At 42.9% G+C, this 27266-nt stretch overlaps 1 protein-coding gene across 8 annotated transcripts in view; it reads left to right on the forward strand.

Annotated features, from left to right (window-relative positions):
- Window positions 1-27266, forward strand: part of LOC140274548 (cytoplasmic dynein 1 intermediate chain 1) — a 50438-nt gene that overhangs the window by 6823 nt on the left and 16349 nt on the right. For 5 of the 8 annotated variants that reach the window (XM_072369855.1, XM_072369860.1, XM_072369859.1 and 2 more), the window contains 4 exons: window positions 13332-13427; window positions 16734-16905; window positions 18396-18495; window positions 18786-18911. In XM_072369855.1, coding sequence (XP_072225956.1) covers window positions 13332-13427; window positions 16734-16905; window positions 18396-18495; window positions 18786-18911 — 494 coding nt within the window. The remainder of the gene's footprint in view (window positions 1-13331; window positions 13428-16733; window positions 16906-18395; window positions 18496-18785; window positions 18912-27266) is intronic. The other 3 variants (XM_072369858.1, XM_072369861.1, XM_072369863.1) reach the window with 1 other exon arrangement.

Here is a 27266-nt window from a genome sequence, read left to right on the forward strand (position 1 = left end):
TTAATTCTGCCTTGATTTGCCTCCCTTAACACATCTCTTCTCCTGCCCCCTCTGCCCATTGTTCTCTGTTATTTTGTGGGATGAATTCAGAATTAATTCTGAATAGTTATGCTGAGTTAAAGCGGTCCTATCTGGGCCGGAACCTTTAATCGCCATCTGCCAAATTGAAAAGAGAAACTCTCTCTCAGATTGGTATTTCACTCCAGTTACTATCGTTCTACTCTGTCTGTAATAGTGACATTTATTTGCTCAACTCCATGTGATGGTCACATTATGAGGAACTTATTGATGAGTCAAGGATTCTCTCTTGGCTTCATGAACTTCTGACCTCCTGAGGTCTCATATCTGGTCTCATGTGCAGGGTGGCATGCTGCTATTAAGCAGTGTGCGTTTATGCCTGAAGGCAGATTGATCGAATTGGATTTGATCGGACTCTGCGTGTGTTTGCGTTCAAACACAAGAGTTTGTGTTGTAAAGCTCCCAGAAGGTTTGTGGATGTGACTCTCATTTAAACCAGTTACCGAAGAGGCTTTTCACTTCCGTAACTAATTTGCTGTTTAGGAACTGTGATGTGTTGCCATCGATGTATGTGTTTTCCCATTAAATGCTCACTGATACGTCTGTACTAAGTTTCCATTGTGTCAGGCAATCGGATTAGCCTCGGTCACGGTTGGCTCCAGCTATTTACCGCTTTTATTTGGTATGAATGGAAGTGCTTGTTGTGAGGGGTGGATGTTTTGTCTGAGGACTTAGAAGGGAAATAAAGTGAGATCTAGTTCTGTGTGCAACCGTAACTGGATCAACTAAGGTCGAACAAAGTGTGTTAGTTTGTGGGCGTTTCAGATGGTTTTCAGCTGTGTTGACCCTCTGATCGAACCGGGTTGATCAGACTATTTGGATTTGACCCAAAAATCGATTCCCTGTAAGCACCTTTTCACTGTTCTTAGTTGATGCATTCATTTTGCAAAGTAACTGTGTTGTGATTCGTGGAAGAAAGTGGAGCAAATAGCAGACAGGCTGGTAATAACAAGGGTAGGGTAAGCAAAACTTGACCAAACAGTCATTTCAAAGACAGGTGGGGGGGAAAGAGACAAAACAAGCTACAAGAACAAACCTGGAGGGAATTGCAGAGGCAGAAAACAACGTGCAATGATCTGGCAAGGAGAAAACGAAAACCAGGAGGACTTTTACAGAGGGAGGGATTACAAAATGAACGGCAGGCGAGGCAATCAGCAATGGAAACCAGGTGTGACGAGGAAGCTGTAAACTAACTGAAGTGAGCAAAAGATCAGGATTTACCTAAATAAAACAGGAAAATGAGGACATAGGCAACAAAACACAAACATGCAAGGATTGTGACTGAAAAGGGCTGCAATGACTGTGATGAGACAGCTGAACAGTTTCATCTATATAGAGTCTTTTACCGTATCTATTTTTTTTGCATAGCTCAATGCTACAAATCACATGACTTACAACTTGACACCATCCATTTTAAACACCTTCACCTTGGATTAGGGGCTTTTCTGTTCAAGAGCGGAAGACTGAAATCCACACGCAAACAGACGATTTATTTTCTAAAACAAAAAGTGTTAATCCATAAATTCCATCATTTTTCTTGGGGTCGTAGTGCCCTCACACAGCCAAACAGATCTGGATCCAGTGGACTAAGATGGTGTACAATGATGCCTGACAATATTTAGAAGCATGGGTGTTTTCAAAATTGCGTCCCTGCAGCTGAAACAATTGTGGTCAGAGACGATTCAAATATAGACGAGAGACAATGGTCTCCCTACGGTTGAAAATATTAGTGGTCGCTCGTTGCTGCATCCAAACCAGAAGGCAGTGGTGTTGACATAGCAGCAGCTGCTGTGCTGTACTTTTATTTGTAACGTTGTATTTCTTCCCATTAGACTGCATTTTGTCAATTTAAACCACATTAAAAAGAATGCCTACGACTGGAAAGCACAGCATGGAAACACACGCAGTGTTGATGTCGAGAACTTGTTAGAGTTGAATTTATGTCCCGTAAATACCAACTGCTGCACCGCTTGTCCCGAGGCTCATCAGTACATCAGTAGCAACCAGTCAGCTTACTTCGGAGGTGAGCAGAGCAGTCAAATAAAGGTGGATGGTAAACACTTAGCGTAAGAGGACGAGCACGCAGACAAGTTTGCATTTTAGCGTGTGAGCCAGTTTGTAACAAATTCGTTTCACTCAGTGGAGCTTCAAAAGAACCATAACAGGCCGCAGTGGAAAGTAGCCGGTGAAACAGAGAGAAAATGAAGGGAAAGAGCAGGGAAAGATGGTAAAAGGTGAGAAGAAATTTGTGGTCGCCAGAGAATAAACAAGAGTAATGGAAGGCAGAAAGGAATAGAGGAGAAGCACTAGAGGCTACCACAGGAGGAAGAGATAGTTCTGATACTTAGGCAGTAATTGTTTGCAGCGAACCAGAAGTAAACCCCCAGAGAATAACTCTTTGTGTATTTGTGTAAAATTTGATATTGCAAAGCTGGAAAAACCCCCTTCTCCGGGTTAAAAGTTCAATGGTCAAGAGTTTACGTTAATGTTTGTACGCCTGCATGCAAAACTATGTGTCTGGGACTCTTTTCCCACCTCTGCTTTACTTTCTGGCCCATTAGTTTTCAGGCTCTCTACAGCTCGGGTATGTAGTTGGTCAAAAATTCACCCCATAAATATATTTACAGCAGGAAGAGGCTTTCTTTTTTTTTTTTTTTACATTTTCTCGACTGGTAATGATCCTTAGATTATAAGAGAAAACTCCTGGCAAGTCCTGGCACTAATCTGAGAAGACACGCCCTACTTTTTTTGGAAATAGTCACTCGCCTCCACACAAGCATTCGGGCTTATAAATGTAAACACGTATCGCACGCTTATGCACACGGAAATAAACGGGAGTAAACGCATCCACAGAAATGTCCACACGTGAACACACATGGATATGTGGCCTTACACACATGCACATATGTCACATGAGCGTCACATTATCCTATAATGGAGCAGTTAAGCAATCAAACTCCAAATTTATTAAATGATCCTGACCATTGGCAGCACATTGGTCCATTTAGAGTGTTTACTTTGGTATTACCTCTGCAAACTCCTCAAATATCTTAAATATCGTTGAACTTTAGATGGTTATCGTCATTTTTTTGTCCAGATGGGTTTAATCCAACAGGAGTGGATTTTAAGCTTGCGACACAATTGTTGGAATCCATGTCTGACACTCATTACTACAAGAGTTGAATAGTTTGCAGAGCGAGTTTATTCAAGTTCTTGAAATATATGCGTGACTTTGTCTAATGTGGAACAGTGGAACCAAACTCAGTCTTGTAGTACGATGCAATCAAAGTCACTACAGTAGCAGAAAAAAGCTATAAATGATGCAAAAAACAAAAAGAAGAAAAAAGTGGAAATATGCTGCCAATTGGCACATTAGATTATTTAAACAAAGTTGTTGTTTTTTTCCATCGTAAGTGAGGAAAGAGCTCATGATCCTCAAAGTTAAGTGTTGTTTTGGTGCGGTGGTATCGAAAAATGTCACAGTCTACCCAGTGACGTACTGTTTGTGAAGCCATTCAGAGAATCCACACCAACACACACCAGCCGATCGAGCCGAAGCGCGACGTCAACTCGCAGCTGAAGTAAATAACATTAATCTTCTTGCCGCAGGGGTGCATGTCAAGGACTGTAAACGCTACTAAGTGAAAATGGTGCTAAGTGAAAAGGCGATTCCCATAGAAACGGGCATGTATGGAATCATTTGACGTCTGATTTGCAGTGGCTTCTTGTCACTTTGAAGTTCCCATGACAACCAAAACTCAGCGTTTAGGTTTTTATACATATCTTACTCTATACGTCAGTTTTACATACATATGTTAAAAGATATATATATCTAAAATGTCAATTTCTGGAAGCAAATAGCCGTGGACCTGTGCCAGCCTTTACATGGGAACTTTGAGTCGTCAAAGACGTTTGATAATGTCAGTTCAGTCAGTAATGTTCAAGTCAACAACAAAGCCCAGGCAGCCACTTGCTTGTGAAATGTAGGGGGATTTTAACATTCAATTACACTTCTTGGCAGATGTCAAATCGTGACTTTGTTTAGTAATGTGTGATTGGGATTTTCTGCTATCCAGCAGAGCAATGCTGCGTTCAAGCAGAAAGGCTTCACGGAGCACACCCTCACTCCTATATGAAACTGACATTAGTGACTGCTATGTGGGCAGTTGTCAAGATCCTGGAGGGAGGAATGTGGTTACGCGAGTGTGTGTGTTTTGCACGGTCAGCCGCTCGCCTCTTTCTGGATGTGTCTATGTATACATGCGTGCATATGTGTGTACCCAGCCACATATGGAAGCGCTTGTCTCATACATTGCTGTTCCAGCCAGACGGCTACAACAGGCTGAACAGACCAGAGGTTGTGTGCGTGCGTGCGTGCGTGCGTGGGTGTGTGTGTGTGTGTGAGCACATGTGTGTGTCTTCCAAAGGCGAAACCCATGTAGAGGATAACCACAGTGAGTGCACCCCGAGGACCCTGAACAAAATGTATTCAGCTGTCGTACTTTGAAACGGCTCTGCTGAAAGTACTCGCACTGTAAGAATTGTCTTTTTAACGTTTTGTGACTTGAGGTCGCAGTTTCTGGGATACTGTACTGAAAAGTGTGCACTTGCTGTGTGTGCATATCCATGCCCACAAGCACGCTTCTCAGATCCGACATGGGTTTTGCTATTATGATCCCCCTTAGTGTTTTCCTTTCAGACGCACATAATTGTCCTCTCGGTTTGTTTCTTTGTAGTGCAGCTAGAATTCGGTTTCTTCACCATCGCTGTCAAAAGGGCACAGTTTTCACTCTTGTTTCACTTTCAAAATTGATGCAGGGTCTCGAGCGATTTCTGTCAAAATATCCATGGCTGTTAAAAAAGGAAAAAAAAGCTAAGTCTCTTGCAGCATATAAGGTATTCCAAGTGAGTCACAGATGATTGCAATTTTCCCCTATGACCACCGTATAATAAGGTACATGTAGCCTTTCTTCATCTCCCTCCCTCTGGCTTTCTCTCTCTTGGTAAAATGGCCATCATCCAAAATAATATTTGCCATCTGATGAGTGCTTAAGATGAGTAGAAATACAGTTTCATGTTTCCCCCCCTGCTCTCTTTCAACCTTTTTCCTTTTCTTCTTTTTTTGGTTTGGATTTAGTTGAACTTGACTTTTTGACATGCGAGCCCCACCCCCCGTCCCCCCCTCGTTGCATTTTTTTTCATACATGTGTAAAACAACAGTGGGTCTTTAACGTTCGCCTGGGTGGTCTCTTCTGTACTCAGAGATCACTTCGACTCTCCAGGGGTTTTCATTTGAATGGGTAGCGGTTCACTGCAACAGCCAGCCTTGCGGCTTCTAGCCATACTTTGGTTACTGTACTTTTTTTTTTTTCTACTAGTTTTTATCTTTGTGAATGCTTTATATGACAAATTCAAACCCTTAGACTGTTTATACTCTCAGCTTTTTTAAACAATGCTAAAAGCAAGCATTATTTTACCAAGCAAAATTAAATCAAGGTTTGAATTGTGTGTTTGTTTCATATTGCTATTCAGTCAAAATTGCTGAAAATCAGCTGGCTCTGAATTCATCCCATTCCATTCTAGTTGCGGCTGATTCAAACCTTACATTCCCAGATCCTTTCCACTGTTTACTTCTTCATAGTAGATTGAATAGAAATGTGATAACCTCGCTGGTTTGGCTGAAGGAGTCTTGCAGTTCTTCAGTTGTCCAGCAGGGAGCACTCTTCACACATGCACTGTTGCTCCCTCAAAGTATCAGCAGCCAAAAGTGACAGGTTTTATGAGATTCTGTATGAAATGAAATTGAATCATGGTACTATAAACTATTACTGTCACACAATTAATCTCCATCATGTCTTGCCTTTCAAAGTCTTAATTAATTCAATAAAATCCGATTAGATTGGATGACGGCGCCGTTGTTGCCTCATAGGTATTAAACCCAAGCATCTGTGAATACTTTTGTCTATTTTAATACAACCTCGAAAGATTCGACCTTTATACTTCCTATAGAAATATGGCTGTCCCCTCTGTCCTATTACAGTAAAAACTAAATGAAACACCATTGTCATTGGAGTGAGAAACACAGACCATCAAATGACAGCTGTGCCACACACACACACACACACACACACACTCGCAAACACAGATGCAGACAGCCTTGTGTCTGAGTGACACAAATACCAGCTCAGATGACGTGCTGAAAAGTGAGTCGGTGCCACAGCAGTGATTTCACATGAGACGTTTTCTCTCTGTTGGTCCGTCTCCTTCTCCCTCTTTTTTTTTTTTCTCGCCGACGGGATTTTTGACAGTTTGGAAAGTTTGAAGTCATGGGTTTTAATCAGGGCCCTGCGGTGGGGCTCAGAGCATGGCATGGCTGGGCCATGATGGCTCATTTTAAAGATGTGGGTCTGGGTCAAGGCCAAGCCTGGGTGGCACTGTTAGAAAGAGAGGGGCTGCCTGGACAGAGAGAGGGAGAGACAGACTGGGAGAAAGTGATGGAGAGAGAATCCAGCGGCCCACAGCACTCAGGAAAGTTTGCCACAGACCATTACAGGCCAGTACGGGCCGCATTAATGAAAGCCGATTATGTGTGGGCATGCATGTGTGTTTACGGTGTAGGCTTGGGCGTACGCACACTCGAGGACACACATATACAATGTTTGATCAGTGTGGGGAAGTGTGGTGAAAAGATGAATAAATCTAAATCATGGTGGGGGCTGAAACTTTACCAGTTTGTATCAGCTCCCGCTGCTAATGTGCTGGTATGTGGGGAATATTTTTACCCCTACTGTGGCAAATCATGATGATAATGAACCATGGCAAATTTTAAACATTGTTTTATAATAGAATGAATTTAAATGGAAAACAGTAACAGTAGAGGTAGCAAACGGGCTTTGGAGGATTATCAGTACCTGCGTGTTAGACTTTGTCCTTCACCTAAATAAAATCCTGATTCACTTCAAAGGGAAGCTAAGGTTCTTTGCAAGAAGTTGCCACTGTGATGTCTGCCTTGGCTGCCTACAAAACAGCAAGATTCCTGAGCAGACTTGCCTGCCCTCTCACCTCTCAGAAAAAATATCTGCTCGCCTTCACTGAACAGGTTGCTGTAAACCAGCAATTTTCTGTCCAACCTATCAGAGGTCCCTAAAATGTTAGCGGCGTTCCTCTGGGCTCAGAGAAACTGCAAGGCTGGTGTCAAAAACTTACCAAGTAGTGTAGAACACTGCTTATTTTCTTCTCCAGGAATGCACAAGAGTTTATACTGCAGTGCTGAAGATGAGGTATCTGCAAGACATTTCCAGTATTAGCATTCTAATCGAAACTGATTCTTATTCATAAGATCTGCCAATATTTTAGCAATGCATCCTTTTATCCGAAACCTGTATCATAACTGCAGACGTGTAAAAACATCTGCAGTTTTTTAATTGAAGCTCACGAACAATGACATTATTGGAGAGAATTCCCCTGATGCCTCAGGTTAATTGTAACATGTGCAGAGGTGATGGCACTGTGTGTGTGTGTGTGTGTGTGTGTGTTGTGCCTTACTCTAAAAACACGAGTTAGGGGATGAGTTGCTCTCAGTGAAATCGGTGCGTATTTCTGTGTGTGTGCCTGTTATGTGTGTCGTGCCAGGGCCACATTAGAGGAGTCTTTCAAGTCTTGTTGACCTCCTCCTCCTCTACATAGTGCTTGTGTTGTGGTCTCCTCGACAGCCAGTGGCTCAGAACCCCTGCAAACTTTCTGTGTGCGTGCCGCCATCTGAATGTCTATGTAATCTTGCAGGGTTATTCCCTGTGCGTGGGATGCCCCGAAATCCTGCTGGATTTCTCTTTTGTATCCCTCTTCCAGCATGCGCTGTATCCTCCTTTTCATATCTGTTTCTCACTCTCTCTCTCTCTGTCTCTCTTTGTGATTAATACAATGGGGACCTCTAGAAATTACGAGTTCTGTCAACTTTGATTGCGTGTGACTCAGTTTAGCAGTCACCTCCATACTGCTGTGATAAGTCTGGAGCTCTGCCTCCATAATGTAGCAGATGACAAACTTGGGGCCTAGTCTCATCCTCCCTTCCACACACACACACACACACACACACACAGCCACAGCTCTTTGATAACTGCGCCAATCGCTCCAAGCCTGCACTAACACATTTCAACACACTAGCACTTAATGTGGATTGGGTTCAGAAGAAAAGGTTAGCTGACGCTTTGATCCTTACCAAACAGAACACATGCCAACACATTATTGCTCTGACACACCGCGCCATTGTGCTTTATGTACTAGCTTAAGGGGAGCACAAGACAGTTTACATCTTTTATATGCTGTCAGTATCGTTCTCTCCACATGCTCAGTAGAAACCGCCAACTGTGAAATAATACAAAATGTTTAAGCTAATGAAACTCTCAGCGGTTGATCAGTCTTCATTAAGACTATTTTTTACTTTATTTCCCCAAACAGATCGGCCCATTACTCTCACCTGAACTATTTCACTCTTTTGCTTGCCATTAAAAGCAATAAGCTATCAAGGAGTCAAGAAGCCCCTGATGGAGTAGCCGGTGGCACTTTATAACATTCATTTTTTCTTTTTTTTTTCTCTTGCAGGAAGTCTGTAGGCGCAGATGTCGAGCCTTAGACAATTACAAGGAGATATTATATAACTCTTTTACTATATATGGTGCTTATATAGAGCATTTAGCATCAGCACAGTCAGATTACATACATGAATCTATTAGATAGTGTTTAAAAAAAATGTGGAAACCGAAAAACATTTCTGCAAAATGTAATTTCAAAAAAACACTTCTTTAGATCTTTTTATTTTAGAAAATTTGTTGCTAAATATCGACCGACCGCAGCTCCATGCTGTTATGGCCGCAATCAGTCTTCAGTTGTTCTGCACGAGCAAGCAAGTCATGTTGAAACTGGCCTCTGCATAAGAGTGAGGGCTTTAAAACAGGATCCAACGCCACGAGCGAATGAGCGCGCAGCATGAATGAGGTAAGGCAACATCCTTTATGATGTACAGAGCTGTGGATGCACCATGCTACTCGCAATTCAACTGCATTGGTGTGGCGAATGCAACAGCCCTCAAACTAATCCCCAAGTGGGCACTTCCTTAAGTTATGGCAAATACAAATATACAAATTTGTGGAAACTTTGTGAGGGGAAAAAAAAAAGAAGCTTACAGCTCAGTTTCCCTCTTATAGTTTTAGCAAGTTGACACTGGAAAAAAAACAAAAAAAACAATTAGTTTTTTAAAAATCAGCCTTAAAAATGCATGTCAACGGGTTAGTCCGACCAAAACTGTATGCTCATTCAGACCAATAAGTCTGCATGTCAACAGGCACTCTCTGAAACCATTTGCAGACTGTAGCTGTGCTTTAATAACATAGATGTTTTGGATTTACAAAACGAACTGAAAGAGAGCGTCTGTGTAGTAAATTCAGCTACACTTGCATGTACGATTGATCTCCCACAGAGAAAGTTCTGCTCCTGTGCCTGTATACTGCCACAAGGACCGATTGAATGGCAGAGTTGAGCCGTAATTGTAGCCCAACTCAGCTGTGCAAGTAACTGTGCTGAATGTTTGATACCGATGTGAATCTCTCACTGTTCAGCACATTTGAACCTGCCTTACATGACCCCGTCGTAGGTGTCAGTGTGTAGTTGCTACAGCTATAGCAAAGAGTTGCTGGTTACAGAATCTATAATGTGAATATTAGCTGGTTTTCCTCATCTTCTGTTTTAGGTGCCTGCTGAATGGATAGAATAAGCAATTAGAATGATCCATCATGGCTCGTGGAACTTTTATTGCTCAGAAATGCAACTCTCAAATCTAAATCACAAAATTGATTGAGTCTTTTAGGAACAGGATCTGACTGGATCACGAGCCACTCCCAACATTTCATCATAAGTTAAAGTAGCCATGCTTAACAGACGGCCGGTTAAATATTCTATGAGCCTCGTCCTCATAAAATTTTACCTCTACAATCATACAGGTATTTAAAACACTATTTTTCTCGCTACTTGTCCAATCCGAGTCTAACCTGTTCGTATGAGTTTGACAACACAACCCGGTCATTCCACACATAGGCTGCAGTCTACACTCTCTCAGTCTTAAGTGCTTAATTTCTACGTGTGCACTTTGCCAACAGCTAAAGCGAATGGCCGATTGCGGCCATGGCTATTCGAGCCGGTGGAACTCACAATTTGTTCCTACTTTTCACCGGCAGGAGGCATATGAGAGAAGTAGGAGGTCCATAAATGTGGCCCAGCATACATTTCAATTCGCACAGCTAAAATAATGTGGCTGCTCTGAAACGTCCCCGACCGTTGGTCCCACTGCACCCTTTTGTAACTTTGCAATGGAGTCACCCACGGTGTGATCAGGCCCAGTCTGACGGCTGCAACGCTAATTCAGAGAAGCTAATGAAACGCATTTCTACGACACCTATAACTGTGCTGATTGTCCACTTTTACTGAACGTAACAGTGAAGGTATGGATTATATGGACAGAGAAATGTTCTGGGTCGACAAACAAGCTGCACAGTCCAGAAGGCACAGTTTGTGCTGTCCTTTTTCTTACCTCTGACAGCAACACATAGATACATGTTTATTGCATAGCTCTGTCTGCACACGCACTTTTACACATTTAATGTACGCTTGTGTGCTCTGTATATCTCCATGCTATGCCTGCGTACCTGCTGGGCTGTTCTGAATTGACTCGGACCGGTCAGCATGAGTAGGCAGCCTGGGGAAGATTGGAGCAGCCAGATGCAGCAGCTTGGGCTACCGAGGATATCATTACCTCGGGTGTATAGTCAGCCATAACAGGAGCCCCCAAGTGGAGTTTCATCAAGCTGGACCCCTGTCTGTGCTGAGGGGGAGGATACCAGTTAAACGGCCATCCTGCAGCGAAGAGAGGTATTAAGCGGCAGGTGGAAACAGAAAGCATCCCGTGACAGGAATGAGGTGGAAGCAAGAATACTTACGGAGTAGCTTGCAGACACACTCACACTGTGAAATTGTCTCTTTTGATTTCATTTCAGTGCTTCTTTTACAATGCAACAGGAAACCATGTAGAGCCTCTCTATGCGTTTGCTTGAACGTTTTACATAAAGTTTTATATTATCATTTCATTTTTATTCAACAGTATAGTTTTCACTTTAGTTTGAGCACACATAAAAAACCTATCCTAAAACCTCCACTCAAAGGAAATAGTGGGGATATTTTTGGTGCAGGATTGTGACAGAGCAACTTGATCCATGGCCGTTGGCAAAGACATCAACACTATCTTCATACAGGAACTGGACTGTCTCCCTTCTGTGAGGTAACCCATAGGTCATGAATCATGCCGTCTTCTCCAGACTCCTGTGGTCCCAAGGGTTGACAGTTTGACCGCTCCTCAATGTGGTCTCCTTCCTCTCCTCACGCTCCTCCCATCCTCATCACCACACATTCCAACCACCGGACCGGTCACGTAAGGTCAAGAAAATAGAGTAGAATAGAGGTTGTGTGTGATGCGTCGCTTTCTTTTCTACATCCTGAAGCTTTGCAGTTTGTTGACCAAAGTTTGTGGATGGGGAAGTGACTTATGACCAAAAAAAAAACCACAACTTCAGACTGTAGCATGGAGGACGAGACAAAAAGAGCTGGAAAAAGGCATCCCTGAGTGTTTCGCAGCATGTCTGTTTTGGCAGCTCAGACACGGAGCTAGTCTGGCAGTCTGCCTCTCTGGTTCGCTCTGGTCTCTCCTCCATTCTGGTGGGTCACTGGTGTTTGGATCACTACTGCTGGCTGTTAACCACCAACTTGGATAGATCCTCAACAAGCATGCGTTTGATTTAGTTTAGTAATTTATGATGCACACAGAGTATGAAAATTGAAGTCGTATATCAAACGTGTTTTGTTGGAAGTGGATAATGAAAGAAAGCAGACGTGGATCGGGAACCGTGTGCTGGGAAGCTCAATATCGTAGACGAATTCAAATGAGACGTTGGGATTGCAGTGATCCTGAAGTTACTGGAGTAATCACCGATTTAACTTTAATGTGGCTTTGTAAAGTTCAGCAGTGTTTATTAAACGCCTTGGCGAGTGCAGCTGATAAATGCACAGCGCATCCGGTGGAAGAGCGGCCCTTGAGCGAGTGGTTTTAACAGTGCCCCGGGCCATACTCCAGCTGAGTTAAACACCCTGACGTGCGTGCGTGTGTGTACGGTTGTGTGAGTCTGAGAGGGAGGCATTTCTGGGGGTGTGATGTAGTCACTTCCTCCCACTGGACTGAGCAACTGTTGTCAGCTTGACCCTGCAAGTTAACCCTTCGCCACCCCTGGCACTGCAGGCGAGGGCCCCGGCCATGTGTGTTTGAAAGGGAGAGAAAGACAGATTGTATGTGTGTGTAGCGTGTGTGTTGAGACCACAGGTGTCTGGTCGCACTGTCAGGGTGTTAAGAGGTCCTCAGAGAGCCCCCACCCCACCTCCCCGACTCCCAGCATCTGTTTCAGAAGGAGGGAGCAGCAGCAAAAAGGAGGAGAGGTTGGTGAAGGTTACCAACACATACCCTGAGGGGGGCCGGGGCAGTAGTTGACAAGCAGGTGCCTGTGTTGACAGTAACCCTTCATACTTGAACCCCCCCACACCCACACACACACACACACACGCGCGCGCGCACACACTTCCCAATAAATTCTGGAGAGTCAAGCATAATTGCACAGCCTGATTGGAGTGAATGCAGAGGGAATCCCCTTTTACACACACACACACACACACAGACACAGTACAGGATCTCTTTTCCTGGGGTCAAAGGTGACAGAAAGGCAGAGAGAGAGAGTGGAAAGCTACATTTCCTGCAGAATGTTTGGGTTTTTGTGATGTGGGATCACAGTGACCAACCGGTCCAATCACCTAAGTCATGTATGACCATCGAAATGGGCTTGTTTCACATGGTATCTGCTCTCCAAAAAACAATGTTAACTTAGCATACATACGCAACTGAAAAGTGACATTCTGCCACATGTATGCTCCATATTTGTGTGTTTTCTTAAAAGGAAAAAGAAGAAAAAACTCTGTTTGTAAATGAAACCCGTTTGGAGTAAATGTTAGTTAGTCAGGTGTACCAGTGCATGTCTGGGAATGATTATTTTAGCAAGAAGGAGGGGGTGGAGGCACGCAGCGGGAGGTCAAGGAAAATTGGAACAGCTGTTGATTAACATGAGGGTTCTCTCTTTCGCTTGTTTTTTTTTTTCTCTCTCTTTCAGTAGAGGAGGAAGAGGAAGATGAAGAGATGATGGAGGCAAAGCCGGGCCCCGAATCCGAGCAGCCAGACGAAGACGACAACAAGGAAACCAAAGAAGGTATAAAGAACGCCACTGCATTGTCACTGCAGTCATCATTAAACCTGTCATTAATAGGCAAAAAACAGAGTGCAATGTTTCACATATTGTGCTGGTGGAAACTTCCACCGGTGCTCGTCTGACTCTTTTTCTTTTTGGCCAATAAGGCCAAATAGTTGGACAAACTATTTGAATCTGCATAGTCTGAAGCCAGCAGCTGCACTGTTGACATCATACCTGAAAGTCACTCAAAGACACACACGACAGTTTTGCATCCAGAATCAAACGCATGAAGTCCAGGAGACATCCCTGAGTGTCATGTTTTTTCCAGTTCAATTCCTGAACATTGCAACTTTCAGCACAGCTGGATGTTTTGCAGCCAGGCATAAACATCTCAGACAGAAGATCCATGTTATCAAAAGGAAACCAAACATCTAGCTTAAAAGGACACCAATTCATCTGCAGGTTACCAAATAGATAAATAGCTTAAAAGAAGTCTGGTAAACGTGACTGCATTAAGCTGCAGTGATAAAGCAGTCTGCCGTTGCTCTCCTCCTCATTTATGCTTCTGTTCAGGTGCACAGAGTCCTTTGCAGTCAACTTTTAAATTTCTCTTTGGCTGCAGCTTTATGCAGTATTTTCAGAGCTTTGCACAGCAGCCAGTGTCATGTTCCACTTCATTTTGTTGCATCTTTTCCCAGTTTTAAAATGGGTCATTCACACACTGTAGAATACAAAGTTTGAGTTGACGATGTGTTCCTGAAGGAATATGTTCATTTATCATTTCCCAGCATGCTGTTGGTTATTTTTTTTATCCTTTTAATTTAAGACAGGGGGTTTGTTGCTCAAAGATAATTTACAAAAAAGTAGAAAAAAAGTCATCAGTGTTGGAGGGGAATGAGTGGTTAGGATTACAGCTTTTACAGCTTAAATCCACAACTGGTTGACCTCTAATTTGCATGATAGCATCTTAGCTGTTTATATGCAGTCCTGCTCGAAGACCACGGTCACATAGTGCTAGTTTTAACACTTTTTATTTTATTTTTAGCTCTCCGTTTTAAAATTTGATATATTTCATTCATACCATTTGTGGATACTTTAATTAAGTGTTGGCTTTATAAGACACGCACATCCTTGCATTGGTTTTTTCCTTACATCACAAACATCATCCCAGCTCTTTTGGACATGGAGTTGTGAGAGTTCTAAAAGTTAGACCCCCCGTCTGCTGCTCCTTCAGTCTCCGCCTTTCCTCGACTTCTCAGATGTTGCTGGTCAATCTGTCACGATACATGGTCACCCATGTGTGACACTCCCCTGCCAGTCAGTGGGTGTATCAGATTGGAGGGTGGGGGGGGGGTAGGTTACAGTTGGGGTTAAGACGGGTCCAGCATATCAGCTCCATGGCATGTGAGGGTCAGCGCTGATTAAAAACCTGTCACATGACCCCCTGGCCCTATTTCAAAGTGAAGAGGAATAGAGAAATGTGTTGATGTGTGGGTGTATGTCAAGGGCTCATATAGAGAGATAATAGCAGAAAGACACAGGGGTTCCTGGGTATGTTGAAATGCATTGTGAGCAAATAGATGGAGAGACATATTCATATTCAGCCACATAAACTGAATAAAACACACACACGTATGCTGACACGCACTCATAAACACACAGTCATTCGTCCCCTCTCCATCCTGGCCTATTAGAAGGTCTGGCCTTTGATCTCTGCCACTCGATTCACTGGGTCCTTTCTGACAACTCGTAAGAAATACAAAGGGATGGTGGGATCAAAGTCAAGAGGCAGGGTAAAGGTCGACGTGTGTGTGTGCGTGTGTGCATGTAAAATTGCATGTGCGCTTGGGGACAGTGACTTCAAAAACCGGACGTCGTGCTGTGCAGCCATTACGTTCAAAGGGAGGCGGGCCGCACAGAGGGCTTTGTTTCTCCCTTGTTTATGAAGTTCTTGCTGTAGGATTTTACTAGAAAAGATGCATTAGGAACTGTTTTTAGTTTATTATGTCCTGGATGGGATTCTGGTTTTCATAGAGATGAAGGCAATGTTAATTTGATGTCAGAGGCGTGCATATTTGCAGCGGGTTTTTTTTTTTTTCTTTTTCGTGGTAGTAAACACTACAGTAATGCGTGTCTGGGTTTGTAAAACTGTGCGTTAAATCATTGGTCGAAGATCCCAGTATAACAACGGAAAAAACAAGATTTCTGTTTTTAGTTTACTTGGTATATGTTTTCATCTGCTTTATGAATTTTTTTTTATTTGGACCTTTTACGTTCTTTTTTCTTATTAATCTGCCTTTCCATAAATCTTGCCACAGATTTCTCTTCTCTGTTTAAGGACATGCTCTTACTCCACCAGAGGTCTGGACATATTGATCGCTCTCCCCAGAAGCTTCGTCATCATGTGATAGCTGACTGGTCCTTCTGTATTTGTCCAAATTCTCCATTTTCGCTACCTGGTTTTAGGACGTGGAGTGAACAACTCCACTGGACTCCACAACTCACTTTGAGCTACAGTACAAATAGAAATTGTACATAAAGTTGCACTGAAACACTTCTATTACTAGTTTTATTACTTATTTTATTAGTTAATGCTAGCACAGACAGCAAAACAAAGACAGGAAAAAGACCGCTTGCCTGTTTTGTTCTGGAGTTCCACCACAGATAGTCTCTTCTAAGTACATACAACCTCCACAGATAAGAAAGCTGAAGGGGACGAAAGGGCTGGCAGGTAGATTACTACTCCATTCAAACCTCAGGCTCCATGGAGGGTTCACTCCTGTCCGTTTTTGCTTTTTTTTTGCATTTTAAGGGAGCGTTTGGCTCCTGATGAGAATTTGCTATCAACAGCACAGACAAAAAGCAAAACCAAGAGAGTTAGATCTTCGCAGTTTGGAGGTACAGCGAAAGCAGCACGATTTGAACTTGAGGTTCGGAGGAGATTCAGAATCGGCGGCTGGATAAATGGATGAATCTACTCTGAGCTGGGAGTGTGACGCGGAAATCCTCAGCAAATCTGAATAGCTCTCTGAATGACTTAAGGGCCCGAACAAACAAAGTGGCAGGATTGTGTTTTTAAGCATTGTTTGAGTTGCTACTTGATACATCGAAATCTATGCTCTCATGAACAGAAAAAAATTATTTCAACAGACACATGTCTCTGTTCACATGTTTCTCATTAAAGCCAACATAGCAATAAATTCTAAAAACTAATGATGTGATTATTCCCTTTTTTTGTTGTATTAGCTGATTTGAAATGAATGGGCCTTCAGTAAAACACATTCTGAGCGAGTCTTTTCTCTCTGATTATGTTTCATTCAACAGGCTCTTTTCCTGTCCTGCGGGAGCTGACAGAAGAGGAGAGGCAGCAGATCCTGCACTCCTCCGAATTTCAGAGCTTCTTTGACTGCAGCATCCGGGTGATGGAGAGAGCTCTGGCTGAAGACGGCAACATCTTCTTTGACTACAGCGGCCGAGACCTTGACGACAAAGAAGGGTGAGCAGCTTTGTTCTGAAATGCCGCTGGGGACGGCTTTCAAAAATCCAGTCCCATGTAATGTTTTGTTGTTGTCAAGGTTTTCAGAAATCAATCTGGAGACAATCTGCTTGTGCCACCAAATTGATGAATGCTGGCAGTCTGAACAAGGCCATAGTTTGGATGTGAGTGCACATGTGAGCATCTATTGATGCGTCTCCAACTCACGAATGTGCCTGAACTGACTCATAGCCACCGTGTCACTCTCAGGGCCTGGGAGCTCCTTTGTTCTTTAAAGAGCATGTCTTCATAGTGATGTCACACACCCGGAGAGTTAAAGGCTTCTGTGAGCAGACACACAGACTCACAGCTTACAGAGCATTGTCTTGCCATCGGAAGGCCTGCCTCCAAATGGAGGTTATCAAAGTGTTGGGAAAAGCTGGAAGAGCCATAAGTGCAAAGCTGTGATAAGCTACTGCTCTCCTCTTATGGAGGAACTGCTTTTACTGACTCACTTGAACTTTTATCACTTTAGCCTCTGAAAAGCACGGAGCCTGTGGTCAAATAGAGATTATGTCTAAAACAAGCCGTGCCTCAGCACTCAATATCAGAGCGCTTTTTTGTTCTTTCCGAGGATGTATTTTTGAGAGCGTAACAACCTAACCTACATTTCACTACCTTGTTTTTTATAGTCTCACACAGTATTGCAGTCGATTTGGATCTCATGCATACGTACTGGTGCCCAGAATATGCAGTAATTAGTACTTCATTAAAAGACTATACAAAGACAAAACTGTGGTGGTAAAACCTTCTGAAGTGGCCAGTGACATAACAGACACCATAGCATCTAGTTTGACCACAAGGAATATGCTCATTAGTGGCTGAAATGACTGACTCAGTAAGAAACAATCAGTCAGACAGCTTTGTCGTCGCCTTTCAGGAGTTTCTGTCTTTTTTAAGGTGTTCGGTTCTCATAGAATGATTCAGACTTGCAGCAGTTACTGTGTGTATCATCAGTAAACCTTTCTTTCTGAAATATAAGAATATAATGCATGCATTCACGTAGTCTTTCATTCATTCATTCATTTTCCATCCCCACTTCATCCTATTAAGGGTTGCAGGGTGTGTTGGAGCCCATCCCAGCTGCCATTGGGCGAAAGGCAGGGTACACCCTGGTTAGATCTTTCCCAGGGCCATGTGCGCATCCACCTGTTCTAAATAGTCAGTTTTAGTATTGGTCAATATGTGATTTGATTGGTCAGTAGTATCACCTCATTTAGAATGGATTTAAGGGAAAAGTTACTGCTCTACCGGTATAGTTTCTTTGGGACGTTCAGTTTAGTTTATTTATACAGCATCAATTTGTGACAAAAGTCATCTAATGACACTTTACAGAGAGAGGGAACCAGTTCAATTCAAGCTGAAGTAAATACCATCGAATGATATCAGTTTATAATCCAAATGAATCCAGTTTATCACAGTTTGACTTTACCTTTTCTGTCTGCTTCCAGTGATTTGGGTAGTGGCTCCAGTCTGTCCTTCAGTAGACTCTTCTATGACGAACACTGGTCCAAACATCGCGTTATCACCTGTCTTGACTGGTCCCCTCAGGTGAGGCCTGAAACCATGTGTGTGTGTGTGTGTGTGTGTGTGTTTGTATGTGTCTTCTAGTTTAAATATAAAGCTGTAACACTTTCCTGCATTGCAGATATTTATTTTAAGAAATACCAGCTGCGATTAACCAAGTTTCTTCCTTCAAGCTTATTTATTTGCTTCTGTTCGTGTTTAAAGAGAGAGATCAGCTGCCTTTTATTGATTCAACATGTCTCCGTTTTTATGAACATCCTGATCTCTGTGTCTCTCTCCCTCTGCCTTGTGCTTCGCTCCTTTCTCTCTTTCAGTATCCCGAGTTGCTGGTTGCCTCCTATAACAATAACGAAGACGCTCCTCACGAACCGGATGGTGTTGCCCTGGTGTGGAACATCAAGTTTAAGAAGGCCACACCAGAGTACATCTTTCACTGCCAGGTACAGATCTATAGAGTACGACAGCAGTCCTAATGTCAAAGTGAATAGCAAGTGGGAACTTTCTTCTGTTTCAGCAAAGAGAAGTCAACCAAATGCATTCATCTGCCATGTTACGTAGACTGGATTAAAGAGGAACGCTTTAATATAAGAGTAATTAGAAGAGACTGAGGTTTTGGTTGAAATAAACTCTCAGGTGGTTTTGATGCTAATAGCATCTGACACAAAGAAGTTGGTAGGAAGCAGCAAAGAGGTGATGGAGTGGCTGGTCCTGTGAAACACAGAAGGCCATTTTTAGACGTATCAGTCGTAGAATCATGTGGCGCACCGCTTCCGAGTGTCTGTATATCTGTGTTAGCCCACCCACAGTGATCCTTCCTCAGCAGGGCTGCAAAAAGTTCTCCTCATACACATTAATGTCATATGTGAAAATCACCTGAATTAGTGCCCGGCTTCACTACTTAAACGTGATGTTAGGCTCATACACACAGAGGCACATATTCCTGCATACTGAAGGTGGTAATGAAGCTCGCCATACAAGTCGAGCTCCACAGTGGATTTTTAAAGCACTCGATTCTTTCACTGCACCATAATTTATGCTGCTGCTGAAAGTCATGTGGTTGCACGGATAGATTACAGCTATACATCTTGTCGCTGTAGGATTCTGGAGATTTTCCATGTGGTTCTCCAATGAAATATGTACTGTACATGTACATCCGACTTTATTAGCAGTGTGGTTTCTGAGCATGCTGATCTGTGAATTGTCAGTATCGGACGGTAGAAGTTGGGGAGCAAGGATATTTATTTAAGCATCCAATGAAATGCTCAGTACATCAACAGAGGCTTTACTGCGAATGTGTGAAACTGTGCTGACCCACAGTGTGTTGAAGTAAACGACAACAGCAACGACAGCACAATGCTACCATTTTGCGCTGATATGTTGTGAAATTCCTGAAGGTCACACATGGAAACCGCTTCAGCAAATGCACATGCGGAGATCGGATTTAATTGAGTGCTCATGCTCATGGAGAAAAGAAAAAGGACCAATGAGCGAAAGAGAACTTCTCAGTGCCCGACAGCCCACATTACAGCCTGGGATGTTGCCATGTTCTTGAGGCGAGAGAGAAACGAGTTAGCAGCAAAAGAGCAAGTATGAGCAGTGGAGGAAATTAAGATAAAATGATTAAAGAAAGATGTAATCCAGCATCATCTTCCATTAATCCTCCTGTTGCTGTTGGACTTGGATGAAAACACTCCAGGAGTGTTTATGGAAAGGAGTTGAAAACTCAGGGGACTGCTTTTTTTCAGCCGCTCTCTCTCCCTGTGGTGCCTTTTGCAAACAAATCTGCAACTCTAGTTAGCTGCGTCTCAGACGGCTCTTAATGTGCGAGCATGTTCTGCCGTTTCACCTCCCCAAACCCACCGGGCTCTGTGCCTCTTCCCCGCTTTGTTGCTGCTTTCTCCCTCGCTCTCCGACTTGCGCCTCCCGTCCTCAGCAGGAGTAACAGAGGGCAGCCACATGCTTTCTCCCTTCCTCTGTATTCGCAGACTTGCTGTTTTCTGTACACACGCATCACACTGGGCTGGTACACGCCGCTGCTGTTTGGAAGGCAGCATTTAACAGCACTTCAGTCAGTCTTGTTTTTACACATTTGCCCACAGGAGCGGCTTTTGTCTGGCGGATGGACTGGTAGATGCCTGAATACTGAATGTGTGTATTCATATGTTTGTGTTGGACTGTTTTAAGGCTCTGCCGTGTGTGTAGAGGATACAACAGAATGACAGTGTGGGTTGATACAGAAGGGTTGGGGTTTGTGGTTGAGGCTGGGTTGAGTAGGGGCTTTATTGTTTAAGGCCCAGGCTTATTGAAGGATTCTTTTTTTATGGGGTTTGATGAAGTAAGGCTTCTTTATTTCTCGTCGAGCTGTGTACAGTTTGGTGAATGGACCTAGCAAGGCAAATACTTGCAGGTAGACTCATACCGTAAGTGTTTAGATTAAGAATATTTGTTCTTAAAAACGACGTAGGATAGAGCAAATTGTTTTGCATTGCATAGTGCACATTGTTCGCTGAGAAGACAATGAACTATTTCCAGCTTTGTTAAAACATTGTTGCTTCATGTCTCTGATGTGTTGATGTGATGAAAGTTAGCTCGGGTTTAAGCAGTCGTACTTGAGCAAATGTAGTGGAGGAATCATGCACAAATAATTCTAGGTGACGTGAATATTACTTTCTAATGCAGCACTTATGGAGACAGGTCGTGATTATAGACTTCTCAGGTGGAATAAACAGCTGTCAAAGAAGTCTCGCTTTACTGCATTCATTTTTGTATTTCTTGCTGCTCTGCTGTCACAATTTGGCTCATATTTTAATCTAGAAGACTAGAGGACATTTGGACTGCAGGCTTTAATGCTCAGTTCCAGTTTACTGCTCAGATCCGATTTTGTGTTGGCCTGTTCACATTAGCCTTTTTAATGTGACCAATATCAGATTTCAGTTGGCCACACTGAGCCGATGCACATAAGGAAAAAAATCAGATTCCATGTTACTGGTGCTGTTCACACTGTGGGGAAAAAATCTGACCCTAGTCACACAAAACATTTGACAGGCAGTCCAAACATAGCCATAGTTTTTTTCATCACTGCTGTTGTTCTAAAGCATGTTTTTCTAGTTTTACGGTAGCACTACAATACATAATAGAGGTCGTCTCTGATTGATTAATGGCTCAGTTTCCCCCCAATGGAGAATGCTGAAGCAACCCCAGATCATAAAGCTGCCCCCATAAGTTTGTACAGCAGGCACCATCACCTCAGAATCCAATCTTTATCCTCCTTTATAAGTTTAAGCTTCTTCTCCGTGGAAATGCTCTTACTTTCACGATTAGGTATTGCTGTGAGTTCTACTGTTGATTTTCTTTGATCAGATCAGATTAAAACCACTGTAGATTTCATTTAGACCACATTTTAGAATTGTTTGCTTCATTTCTGTGACCACAGGACATTTAAGGAATGAGAACCTACTCACTGCCTAAGTTAGGCTTAATTACTTCTTGCAACCTGAAGCACACTCTTCCAGTGGGAGGCTGTTAACTATTTTCTTTGTTCACTACAGGTGTTTTTTTTTTGTTGTTTGTTTTTGGCTGGGCAGTAGTTAGTTTTTATTACGTGAAAGTATGAGGGTTGGGGTCGTCATCAATCCATTGCTCTGATCTGCCGAAAAAAACATATAACAAATCTAAAACTTCATCAATCAAATTCATTCCAACATAAATCTGTTAGTGTTTGATCGCTGAATTTGCTTCTCATGGGCTGTGGAAGTTGTAAAGGCCCAACTGCAGCAGCCACTGATCTATGATAAAATGGAAGGAGTGTGTGTGTGTGTGTGTGTGTGTGTGTTGGGTTTGTACTTGAGGAAAGGGGCTGCCACTGCTGTGGGATTCTGGTACCAGTGTGCCTCCCCTCATCTTGGCTGTCTTGACAGTTGGACCCATCATCGCCTCGTCCCAGTTGGGTCCAATCTTGTAACTTCACACCAGCCTCTCAAGTGGGCAAAGTCGCACCACATGAAAGTGCCCGCTTGACTTAAAGCCTCGGCTTTACCCCCCAAACCACACGCCTCTCTCTGACAACCCCATACCGCTACTGTCATATCCCATTGGACTCAGTCATATTTTTATTAATATCTCACTGCCCTAAGCCGCTCCCTGAGCTTCTGGCACTTCCAGAAAGTTGAAGTAGGAGAAGCGTAGCGGGCTAAGAGGAGAGTGGAAAGGAGGGTGAGGGTGGGCAGAGATAACTGTGCAACAGCAGTATCTTTGTTCAGTTATACATCAGAATGAGTAAGATAAATGTCATCCTCAGTGTGCGCACTCACCAGATTGGAGTCTGTGTGAAATAATTCGATTTTTGTCACACTAAACAAGCCTTCTGTTGCAAAAAAGAAAGAAAAAAACATATTATTTATTTATTTGACGGTGGAAACAACAGCATCTGCACTAAAGTGAAGTGTAGAAGCAGCCGTTTATACGGGTTATGTCTTAGACTACTTCTTTCACTCGTTTGCCCTTGCTGACACAGTAAGGTTGCCAAGTAACCATTCGTGTGTGCAACTCTCTACAAGAAAGCAGAAAGCTTTGAATAGATTATCAGATAAAAAGGACAACCAAGGAATCAACGAGAACATTGTTTTGTTGCGAACACCTAAACTCACGTCTTGTACCAATACCGACATCAGTGTTGAAAAATGTGAGGTTTGTTTCCCTCGTGTCAAAGTTTTCTTGAGCGAGACACAGAGCCTCCACATTGGCCCGATGTGCTCATCTGTATGTAATTGTAGAGAATTAAGGACTGCATATATTGTGTGTTTATATGGAGTGTTTGTGTAAATGGGTGAATGAGAAGTTTGGACCACTTAAGGAAAGAATAGAACTTTTCATGATGTGTTATTTCATTTACAGCACAGCTCCAATCAAGCTAGCAGCAAAAAGTGAAGATTGTAAACCAAGGAACCTAAATGAGATATGGAAAATCATTTCTTCTTCTTTTTTTTTTTTTTAAAATGCCGCTGAAGGAGAGAGAGCGAAAGGCTTGTTTGTTCTCACAGGGCCTCCTCCTTGTGCTTTCTCTCCATTGTTTGCCTGGTGAAATGGAGCCTCTGGCTCGGTATTTCTCTCTCGTTGCCAGAAACCACAGAGTGACAAAATCTGTGGGGTGTCGTAAACGAGCGAAGCCAGGGGGAGAAAGGTGGTTGGGAGGGGAGAGGAGGTTGCGAAGCCGAGATGCAGGGAAAGACAATCGGATCCATCTGGTCCTGATAAGGCGGAGTGGAAAACAGATGAGTGCGGTGAGAGAGATGGGTGGAAGGGTGGGGGGGGTGTAGAAGAAGTAGAGGGATACAGCATGGAGGATATACTGTCTATAGCATGCCCTATCAGGCCTCCCTGTTTCTTTTGTAAGTAGCGCGCTCACTTCATTTCTGCCTTCCCAAGTCAACTTTCAACAGTTTGTTGCCAGAGGACAGAATGAGAGAATGCAACAAAGGAGGGAGTGTTTGCTCCTCTCTGGGGTTTTTTTCTCTTTCAGTCATTCCATCAGACACCCTTAATCCCTTACTGGGTGCCATCTTTCATCACAGTTTACAGTACCATGTGCACATTATCCTATACAGAACACTTCCCATTAATATAAGAAGGGCTGCCAGAAACACTTAGCCTTGAGAGCCTGCATGCAAGATATGGTAGATGATACTTGTGTGTGAGCTTCTTTCTCTCACACATTCTCAAACACAGCAGGCTTTGCCTGAGGACAGAAATGAAACTCCCTGCTCTGATTGCAGGAGTGTCGCCCAGTAAAACTTCCACAATTCATCCCAGAAAAGACAGCCCGGAGTGACTTTTGCAACTACTTTTTTTCCTTCAGGAGTCTGGACTCTGTCTGGGCTGGCAGGAGATGACTTAGCAGGTGTCTGACCTGCGCTGCGTGTAAGATGAGAATCATCCACAGAGCCACTCCGGTTCTGGAAATGAAATGTCAGGCTGGGTGTGGAGTTCGAGCCGATATGGAGACGGTCGCACGTTATTTAGACAGATGTTGCGCTCGTGTGACTGGTATGTCCAGAGTCTGAATTAAAGAGAAACTGAGGAATGGAGGCGTGTGGCTCTACTTGATTTAATGTGAAAGTTTGACATTTAGGGAAATTGGCTTAATTGCTCTCTTACTGTGAGTAAGATAGAAAGAATGACACTGATCTTGTGTCTGCATGGTGAGGGTGAAACTCTCACCAGCAGCAGCCAGCTGACTTGGCTTATATATGTAATGTATATTGTATCTTGTTCACCAACAAAGTGAATGAATTCATGTCCCAAAATAATAGTTTGCTTATGTAATGTTTTACACAGTCATGTTTTTGACTCTGAGTAATTATTTCCCTGCAATAGATCCAAAGGCTGTATTTAAGTCACTGAAGGCAAAAGCTCACAAATAATCGAAAGCAGACTGAAGGAGTACAGAAATTTAGCCAAAACTTAACCGAGCTCCCCATAAGTCAGCCCGAGACTCAATAATTTCTAACATGACACTGAAATTTAGAATTTGTCAGCCAAGTCCCTTCCAGTTTAACTCATACGTTCCTTTGCAGCAGACAACAAATTGATCCTATTTCGGCACCTAATTGCACACAGTTCACTTTAAAAGGATGTAACTCCAAAACATGTGTGTGCTAATGCATGACAAAGCATTTCAGGGGGTGGCTTTAATGTAAAATCCAAGTTGCTGCTGGAGGGTCCTTCATGTTGCATTTCTGGGACAAAGGCAGGCTAATTTTCAGTAGCTAAGCCTGACAGTACATGAGGGGAATGATAGCATAACCTGTGGTTTCTCGAAGAGGGGATTCAGAGTTTAGTCGAGAATTTTCCTTGTAAGATGGCGACACTGATATGGCTTTGGAGCTAAGTTAACATATGGAGCAAATAGAGGAGTCCCTTGATTTGATTTAGCTTCTCTTTGTCATTACTCATGTGGGGCAGAGTTGTTTATGTAGGGCGGTAACTGAAGGGAGAAAGGGGGAATCGCAGAGAGCGTGGATGTTTTCTGTTTGCGTCTGTTTATTCTTAAGGATTTGCGTGTTTATTTTCTATTTTAGATGGTGTTAATGGCAGATCAAGGATCACGTTGGCCTCTCCTGGAGAAATTGGAGACGATATATATATGTTGGAATCCAAATTGTTTTGATTTGGCAAAGATATTCATAACACAAGTGAGATTTGAATTTAGAGGAACGTTCTCTATGATTAGCATCGCTCGTATCTCGAGGGTGAATATCACAACAACAAGGATTCAACGATAATTCATTGTGTTGTTTTTTTTTTTACCTTTGACCGAGCCAGATTAGCCGTTCCCAGAGTTTGTGTGAAGCTAAACTGAAATGGAAGCCTTTTTCTTTTTGAACAGGCACGTTGTTATACAAAAAGTCAAAACTTTTTTTTCATAGAAGTAAAACTCAGATGGAGCAAGAAGGAATTAGTTTCCTCTGTCTTCCAGCCTTGGCACTGTGTGGAGTTTTGCTTTCGTAAAAAAAACAGTGAAAGGCTGTGGTGGCAGGATGATGTTTAGTGGGCGTGTGTTTGTGTACAGAGATGCCAGGACAGAGGTTTTCAACCTACTGATAGACTCTGACGGAGATACCCCAAACAGCTGCCCGTCAGGCAACAACAAGGGGTTGAAGGTGTTTCTAGAACTTATAATAAGGGAACGGAGCACCTGTTTTTCTCTTGTAAAATATTTTTACAGACATTTTTAAAGCGTTTGCGTCTGAATTTAGCGTGCAAATGTACTAAATGCAGAATGTGGGCACGTGATGTGAATGTCAGTGCCGAGTAAACCTGTCTCATAGTATTAAAGCCTCTTTTTAAAATTCTTAGACATGTTCTAAGTTTTCTATTTGATAAACAACAGTCACTGACTTCCCGTTTATCAGCTCCAGAGGTAACTGGTCATACCTTAAAATATTGTAATACATGCTAATTGGCCTAAAAACCTTGATCCTTTTTTTTTTTTCTTTCTTAAGTCTGTGAAAATAAACTTTTCAGAAGCGGCCCTGCTGGCAGCTGCCGAGCGGCTTTATTTTTATCACCAGAGTTCTGTTTATTTTGAGTCTCGACATCTGAAGCGGCTCCCGGGCCATTCCTCTGAAAGCCGTGACGCCTCAGAAGTAACAAAAACGAGAAATAAAGAGCGCCGAGTGTTTTCTTTCCCTCTGGTTTGTTTTCCAGAACCATTTGAAAATGAACTGGGGTTTGGCTGCTTCGCACATGTTGTGGTGGCAGGGATGGAGGGAGAGCAGAGAGGGAGAGAAATGAAAGAACATCAGAAAAATAAAACAAATATTATACTGCTGCAGAGTGTACTTTGCCACAGTTGTTTTACAGTCGCCTTCTGCTACGGGCCTGCGTGCTCGGCTCTAACCTGCTGCATGTGAGAAGCAGTTTTTTGTGAATGTGTGTAGATATGTAGTCATAGACCCAAGATCAGAATCATTTCTTTAACGGACATCCCATATTCTACTGTTACTCTGTTAGTGTTATACCATAACTGCTACAAACCCAGTTCCAAAAAGGTAAAAAATGTCCTTTGGGACCTTAGGGAGAGGAACGTTGTCCCATTCCTGTCTGATATACGATTCCAGCTGCTCAACACTCCTGGGTCTTTTTTGTCATATTTCAGAACATTACGCTCTTTTCATCTATTTCTCTGTTGTTTCTATAGCATCTCACAGCCACAGTAAAGCACAAGTATAGCGCTCCATCACTGATATGCAGCGTTTGTGAGCTTACGATTAATTACTGCCCCATTCTTCATCCCA

The sequence above is a fragment of the Leuresthes tenuis genome, unplaced genomic scaffold, assembly GCF_036924035.1.
Source record: "Leuresthes tenuis unplaced genomic scaffold, fLeuTen1.0.hap1 SCAF_18, whole genome shotgun sequence".
NCBI lineage: Eukaryota > Metazoa > Chordata > Actinopteri > Atheriniformes > Atherinopsidae > Leuresthes > Leuresthes tenuis.